Raw genomic sequence first — 8751 nt, 5'->3', positions numbered from 1 at the left:
GTGTATGTGTGTGTATGTGAGTGGGAAAAGAGAAGTTTCGTGTTTTCTCAGCAGTGGAAGGTTTTGCATTGAAAATATAAATTGCAACCCAGTGTGCGCTTTATTCCGAGTGCAGTCCGATTGGGAGGGGGGGGGGGGGGGGGAATATATATATCGCAACCGGAAAAAGGTGCAAAAGTAGTGGGATCGGAAAATCGGTTTTCCGAAGTGATTTCTCATTCCTATTCTGTACAGCCAGGTTTTCGACGTGGTAAAACGAACCGTAAGAAAGAAAGGAGTTACAATAGTCGTTGTTTGCGACCACCACAGCATAACAACCCAATCACCATGAAGTGTCACAAGCGGCTTACGTTGGACATCTGGATACTGCTGGTGTACGTGCTAGGTAAGTGCCATGCCATGATTTACGCTTACACATTGGTGGGTGAGGCAAAAATTGTTTTCTTTGGGGTGTGAAAGAATTGTTTCTTAAACGGAGAGTAAATTGAGGTGGGCGACTGAAAAGTGGAACTGAAAAAGTAGATTTTGCATTGGTGTCAACTTGAGGTCGGAGTATTTATTGCTTTGTTTCAGCATAAAGTAATAAACAATTTTTAATGGAAATAATGCATACTGAGCGAGCAGTAGAGCACTCCACGGTCGAAACATGCCTGTTTATTTCGAATGCAACGCAATTGCAATATTTTTCTGAAATAAATTGAAAGAAAATGTTTCGTACATTTTACTTGTTATGTTTTTTTTTTCATTTATCGTTTGTTATTTCACGTGTGTGGTCTGTTTCAAACAGGCGAAAGACATAATCGATTTTTTATTATGATTGTAGGTAAGATTATTATGACCTGATAAGATTGTATTAGTAACTTGATAGAGGACGAGATATCTTTCTTGGTTCCTTGGTTTGAGTCTTGGTTTGAATATAATCTATTTCTCTAGCTTTCATACTACGGCAGATTGTTGGTGTTGCTTGTAATAGGTACACAATGCTCTTGGTTTTGCTTGCGGCGTTTCCTGTTCTGTTTCATAAGCGCACGGCATATATAACAATTACATATGCAGTTCAACACATACGTCTATACATGTTTTGTCTGTTTGGGGCTTCAGCGTACTAAGCACAACAATCTTTGGATTGTGTTTATCGGCTCTTAAATGTTGTGTTATATTTTTAATCTGTACTGGTTTCTTGTACCAAGTTAACGAGTTTTAATGACCGGACCCTCGATAATCTACGACTAATTATCCTGCTAAAGTCAATCATAGAAAGTCAAATTTAAAAAAGTACGCTCTGATTACCTTACGCTCAAGGTTAAGGATGAATACATATATGATCCAACATAAGAATGTTTATTAAGGGTCGGTGATGATGTTTTCTTTCGATATTTTATGCAATTTGTTGCATGTCTTAAAATATATTGCGATACGAACTCCTTTACATTTAACAAAATGAATTTAGAACTGAAATGAACATTATTTTTTAAACTAAAATCAATTAAAACCAACGTCATACGCGCACAGGCCGGCTTATACCGGCTTTTGCAACCTATGCAGTACCACGCACCATGATAGGATTGCTATGAGGGGATGGTACTCTCTGTCATTATGATTTTAGCCATATAAATTGATTGAAATCCGCGTATCTAAGTAATATCAGTCAAAAATCCGAAACAATATCAGACACTATAATTCTTTAATACTACATAATTGGAAACACTTCAAAATAAATATATTTGTTCAAAGTATAATTTATTTTCCTTAATTATGATATATTATCACTCAACGTAATTAAAATAGAGAAATATAACGATATATTTTTCATCACTGGGGCCCTTTCCGTTTTAAGTTCGTAGGCTGAAGTTTCAGCCTGTCAGCTGTTTTCGAGCAACTATCTAAGTGAGTATAATATATAGGTGAGCTTATTCCAAGGTGCATGAATTTAGAAGGCTGATTTTTATCGCTTCTGTTTCTGAATGAAGATTTTAAGAGATTTAAGATTTTGAGTATTCGTTAAGCCTCCAGAAAGCTTGTTTGAACAAAAGATTTCACCCATTTTGTCAAAAGTGATATTCAAATTTGGTTATAAAAACATGCTATGAGACAACCTGGACTACATACCCTTTGATTCTGGATTCCATCACCAGATCTCTTTAATGCACCTTGGGATAAATGTAAACACCACCTTGTTTTGCCATTCTGCCATTGCCATCTAATTCTAGCTTTGAGGCTAGAATAATCTAGACTGAAAATTGCAGGCTAGTTTTATGTGTGGTTTTGTATGGAGTGTTTACATGATTTCAGCCTCCAACTGTCAAACTACATACAAAAAACTGACTAGAATCGTGAAGGGCCCCACTCACAGAAACAGACAACATTAAGCAGCCCATAAAACCTTAATAAAACCTTGCCCATAATGCTTCGATATGACTAAACTAGTAGTGGGAGCTTGGAATCGGATCTACCTGATTGCGAATCCATCTCCGGTATCGATGCCAATTCCGAAAGCGAATTCCGCTCCAGAATCGGAATCGGTGCTGGAATCAGAATCGTCTCCAGAATCAGAATCAGCTCCAGAATCAGAATCTGCTCCAGAATTTGAACTGACTCCTCAATCTCCATAACTTTCTAAATATGTTTGATATGAACTCTGAGCTGCCAGATTGATTTGAATATGTTATTATTTGTTAAATAAATAAGTGATTTCAATAACATTTTTATATTAAACAATCAACATTTGGGATATCATAACATAAAGCCTCTGTTATCAGATTCCTTTGATTGTTAATCCAATTGCTATGAAGGTCGATTTAATTTTATCAACGTTGTAAAAAATGACCAAAATGCACGATTGATGCTTTTCCATCAAACTGTGAAAATGATTCCACGGGTTTTGCACGAAAGTACTGGATGCTTCGATCCCTTTTTAATAAGTCGCAAAAGATTCAAATGTACTTCAAAATGTTTTATTTTCATCGAGATTCAGGAGCGAATTTCGATTCTGGAGCCCATTCCACAAAAAATCGAAACTACCCGGAATCGATTTGAACCATAACTTCATTTTTGCCATTACTAGACTATACTCCTAATCATTCGACTAACCGGGTCTAGTCTAGTCTAGTAATCTTATATTATATATTATTATTTTTATTCATTTAATACACTTACAGCCGTTGCCGTCAAATTTTGGCTCGAAGTCACCAATTTTTGACAGTGTGCATCAATTTTTGTCTCGTAGGCGTCAATTTTTGACAGTGTGCATCAATTTTTGTCTCGAAGGCGTCAATTTTTGTCAGTGCGCATTAATTTTTGTCTCGAAGGCACCAATTTTTGTCTCATGGTCACCAATTTTTGTCGCTTGTTCATGAAATTTTGTCTCTTAATATATCAACATGACTTTACCTGATTTGACGCGTAGCTAGGGTTATTTAATTGTACTAACATTTAATTTCAATAAAAATCAATGGTTTATGAATATTTTATTGGTATTTTAAGGAAAATTCTTCAACATTTTTGACTAATTTTCAGGTACGTAGATCAACACAGCTGATTGCTTTTGAACAATTAAGATACTTTGTACTCCTTAATTGAAAATGGCAGTACAATGATAACCCGTACGTATTGCGAGAACTATTTTAGGAATTTATTTAACTATTTGCCACGATGCCAAAATGAGGAAATAATCGAAGATTAATCGTCTCCCAATTGTTTTGATATTATTGTAAATAAGACGTAAAAATATATGAAACAAATAGAATTCCTGAATTAATTCCTTTGCATAGTATAACCTCTCTAATTTTGTTGTGCATTCTGTAATTATTAAAATATTAAAATAACGAAAAAATACCAAGAGACAAAAATTTGTGACCATTGGACAAAAATTGGTGCCTTCGAGACAAAAATTGATGCGTACTGACAAAAATTGACGCCTACGAGACAAAAATTGATGCACACTGTCAAAAATTGACGCCTACGAGACAAAAATTGATGCACACTGTCAAAAATTGACGCCTACGAGACAAAAATACATGACTTACGGCCAAAATTTGACGGCAACGGCTGTATGTTCAACCTTAATCAGAAAACTATGGGTATTCTAAGTAGTTACAGAGAGTCTTTCTTAGTGTATACCAGCATGACGATCTCGACCCTGTATTGGATTGGCCAAAAATGAACGAGAACAAATTTACACCATTTCAGCAGCTCATCAGTTTAAATCATAACCATACACACGCTAAAAACCAAAACATAATTTCATTTCAAACTGCTAATTTGAAGGAGCACCGTCTTGTACAGAATCTTTTTGATAGCTTGTTGTTTTTATATAAAATACCAGCAAAAAATAAATGTTTTCATCATCTCTTCTCATTTCCACTTTTTGGTTCGACACTTCTCATCGACAAATATTTGCCATTCCTTAGTGATTGGTAATGGAATCGTGAGATAAGTGCAAAACAAATGATAAAATACTATTTGTTCTTTGCTTTGCTCCATCAAACCACCAAAATTTCACCGGAACGTTTTCACAGCTTTCTGACCTAGTTTTAAGAATCAAATTATGTCGATGATTTCTCCAGCCGTACTCTGAAAATTTAAAGCTTTTTTCTCGTTGCGATATATTTTTCATTCCTGAAAGCTGATGTAGGACGGAAAAGCGAAAAGCCGAATAAAACAAAAAAAAACATCGTCGGGTAGATAAAAAAAGCAAAAAAATTGATTAATGCTTTAATTGGCCGATTTTCCAAGCGAATGGAAGGCGATGCGGATATGAAACCCGAGAGTGGCATTTTATGAGACCATGTGTATCTGTGAGTGTCTGCGCATAGTTTTTTTTTATGTTCCAAAAATATGTCATCGTTCCCGTGTGGTGTGCCATGCCATTTGGAAAGCAATCTAAATTTAGCCTCATAACGGTGTGGCCAATTCGCTAGGCTTAATTAGAAATTCATGGATGAGGAATGGCAAATTCATAGCTTTTGATAAATGCGACAGCCGTCGCTTCTTGACCTTAGAAATAGATTGAGTAATCCTGATGTTATAATAAGAATATTGCGCTGCTTTTGTTCGCACAGCTGCTTAAAAGCTGTCGATAAGTTCTTGATGAGATCGTTCGATTATGCATGAATTTGAGGAATCTTTTATGAGCCTGAATTATACAGCGCTTCGAAAACGCATTTATCTTGACTCTTATACTTGAACATCATGGTACGAGTTGAATGGAGTTTGTTGAAAACGTTTTGCTGGTCAAATTTTTTATACATGAAACAACCCTTTTATTGAAATCAGTAGGGCTTAGTTAAGCAAAACGTAAAAAAAAGTACAAAATTGTGACTTTATACAAAGATGATAATAAAATATTCTCTCACTAATCTTTTGGTAGAAACAGTAAAATGCCATCTGTTTCCATTTCCCAATCGATAGCACCATCCTTCAAAGTGTGCCATTTATATGATCCTGAATAATGAAAAGCTCTCTCACCTGCATTTCAAACAGTTTTTCTTGTGCGCTGCGGGCATTTTAGATTAACGTGTGTTCTCTCTCTCTCTTTTACTCTTCTATGTTTACTCACTTTAGCGCGCTTTCTCAGACCTTCAGACAAAAGGTTTAGAAAGCTAAAAGCACTGCAATGTTCCAGCAGAACATCCATTTATTTTCATCACCCGCATACAGTGCCCGATGCACCACCATCACCGGTTGCATATCGATTCGCCTTTCGCCAAAAAGCTTTTTCCACCTTACTACAGTGTGTTTTAACGTTCTCTATTTTTCTTTCTGGCTCTTATAACTTGGTGCTGCAATGTCCACATTCTGATTCCGGTTCCGCTCTCGGTAGAGCGTCGTCAAGATCTGTAAAGAAAAGAATTTCTCCCGAGAGATGCCAATGCATTCAAGCGATTAAAGTTGTTCATTGGAGTTGTGTGTTTGGAGCTTTTTCAACGTATCCTCCATACCCACGCTCACGGGCACATACATCGTGTCCGTTGACAGTGATACAAGCAATGCTCCAAACCCCAAAGAAAGTCCCCCATTTCGCCATTTTTCTGCTTCTTTAGATAGCGTTTTCTAGCGCGCGTTACAATTTCACCTCACATTGAGAAGAAACAACAAAAAAAACCCGTTTCATGAGCCCTTTACTCCATGCTGTGTTCCATAAATCTTCTCATCAGTGAGTGGGTGAACGGTGACGGTGACCTGCGCTCCAGTCGAAATGGCGCTGGCAAGTGATTTTTCGTTGCACTTTTGCTGCAAATGTGCATAACGCTGTACGCTACCAAACGGTCGTTTCTCAACAGAATGCAGTTTTCTAAGAAGCTGTCTCGCTTTGTTTCTACCACTGAATGGGAAACAAAAGAGCAAAAGCACCTGAAAGCAGAAAAGGGCAGAAAGGGCGGAAATAGTTTTCCACTTGCTTTCCGAATGTGCCAACGTTGTCTTGCAGTGGCGGCAAGCATCTCCCAGGCCGCTACCCAGAGCAATCGACGAAAGGCTCATGTCGTAAAGGCAATGCATTGCCGCCCAGCTCCTTTCGAGACGATGCCCGTCCGAGCGGAAAGCTAATCGGTAAGAAAAATGCTTGCTACGAGAAATTCGAAATCAATACCGCCTCACCAAATGGTGCATTGCAATGGGAAAGCCATGGGTTTCGGTTTTTTTTTGCGATTACAAGAGGTTGAAGCTGGTCCCATCGCTAACATGGTATCCGAAGACAGGAAACTAGCGTATTTTTAAGTACTTTATCGTTGTTTCGTTTTGCTTCATGATACTAGCAGCATTCGCAGCTCAATTATACACATATGAGCGTGAATAGAGACACACTCACGCAGACACACGGCCACTCGCATGGGTCCTTGAGAACTACAGGGTTAGTGCTTAGTGATAAAATTGAAAAGTTGCTACACTGTCCACATCCGCTTTGCTTCACTGGGCAGCCCCGAGGAAAACCGGCGCTTCGTGACTGCGACAGTACGATGGTCCATTGAGTTTTCTCTCCCGGGGCAGAATTGATACGTTCGATTGGACGCGCAAAGCTAATGGATTTCTTACTCGAACTTTACTAACTTACTGTCGATACGGAACAGGAATTTGTTGTGGCTTGAAATAGGGTTTGTGTGCGTGTGTGTCAGTTTGGTATGTGTTCATGGTGCTTGTAAAACTTGATTATTTATAGCTTTTGTTTGTGTTTAGTTTTTTTATTTTAGTTATGTCCCCATGGAGGTTTTATTTCTCGAAAGCAGTTTTTATATTATTTTACAGTCTTACAGTTATAACAGTGCTTAAAGCCGTGACAATCTGTCTTTTACTCATTTCTAAAAATATATTTTTGTCTTTTTAAATACATCAATAGCATGGATTTTTCACATAAAAAGCTGCTGTTCAAGCAATATCTGTTTACAGGATTCCAATGCGAATTCGTCGTTATCAAGCAAGCGGATGGTAAACCCTTGACAGACAGTCGGGATGGGAGTTAAACGCAGCATCCTAGATAAGCGGTGGACGTTAATTGTAATGTTTCGATTAGATGTTTTTAATGAGAGAAGTCACACAAGAAGAGCCAATGCTTCATTACAACGCTCTGCGCGCTATATGTAGCTTTGCGTATTCAGTTATATGTGTATGCTCAATGTAATCGTTAGCATTTTTGGGGAATCCGTTACTATGTACCGTCTAGTTTCTATAACCGCAATTGAATAAATTACGAGAGAAGGTTGATTTTACTTAAATTCGGAATATGTTTTTTATTTATTTATATTTGGTTACATTGTCTGCTTCTTCTTCTTTGCCAGCCTTAACCACTAGTGGGGCTTGGCTTTCAGTGACTTGATGGTTTACACATACCAAGATAGTCAGTCATACTTATGGGGGCACGGTCTATTCGCGACTTGAACCCATGACTGATATGTTGTTAAGTCGTACGAGTTGATTACTGTACCAAAAGGCCAGTCACGTCTTTCAACAAGTCAGTGCTCTGGCGCAAGAACAACAAACATAGTAAATGTGGTTTAAAATGACTTTAGGCAATCATTAAAAAAAACTTGCTAAGGCCATTTGTATAAAAATATAAAATAAAAAAGTTGATTTTTCAGGAACACAATGTATCGTTACAAAATTATACACGATTGCGGTTACAATTGGGTAATTGGTTAATTAGGTAGAAAATATTGAAACAATAATTTTGATAAGGGTATATGAAAAACTGGCAATTTTCCGTTGTAAATACATTTGTAGTCGATGTTTGAAAAGCTTGAGAGAACTTAGAATAAAAAAATGGAGCATTTGGTCAATAGTGTGCCGAACAGGAATTTAGATCTAATTCCTTTTTTCTAACCACAAACTAACATCTCATACTGACCAATATCATATCTTTTGAAGATATAGCAAAAACACGAGAATTTGGGTTGCGGCTGTAGAAACTAAAAGTAGTGTATAGTGTATCACTTCTCTGAGCTTTTTTCTATGGCATTCTTTATGCAGATATTAAAATGTTTTACAATCTAAGTTTGCTTTAGCTGAACCGAACAAAACAAAAAAGTATACCGAATCAGGGAGCACTCAAATATAATAGTGAAGGCTCGTTATGGCCTTAGGCATCTAATAAATCTCTCATTTATTTCTTGATTTGAATTGATAAGCACTGCCTTTGTAATATTCTTATGAATAGTTTTCATTGCATTTCTATTATCAGTACAGAATTGTGCTCGGATTGCAGTTGAACTGGGCAAGAGAAAGTATGAATTCATCTTTTCTCGAGCAGTATTAACAATT

The 8751-nt window shown here is 37.1% G+C and overlaps 1 protein-coding gene across 2 annotated transcripts in view; it reads left to right on the top strand.

The window, feature by feature from the left end:
- The first annotated feature begins 276 nt into the window (after positions 1 to 276).
- Positions 277 to 8751, top strand: part of LOC120959844 (hemicentin-2-like) — a 127271-nt gene continuing 118796 nt past the window's right edge. For both annotated transcript variants that reach the window (XM_040383534.2, XM_049610183.1), the window contains exon 1: positions 277 to 385. In XM_040383534.2, coding sequence (XP_040239468.2) covers positions 328 to 385 — 58 coding nt within the window. In that variant the 5' untranslated portion in view covers positions 277 to 327. The remainder of the gene's footprint in view (positions 386 to 8751) is intronic.

This window comes from Anopheles coluzzii, chromosome 3 (assembly GCF_943734685.1).
Source record: "Anopheles coluzzii chromosome 3, AcolN3, whole genome shotgun sequence".
NCBI classification, from domain to species: Eukaryota; Metazoa; Arthropoda; class Insecta; order Diptera; family Culicidae; genus Anopheles; species Anopheles coluzzii.
Note: the sequence above shows the minus strand (reverse complement) of the source record. Positions and strands in the feature narration are given on the sequence as shown.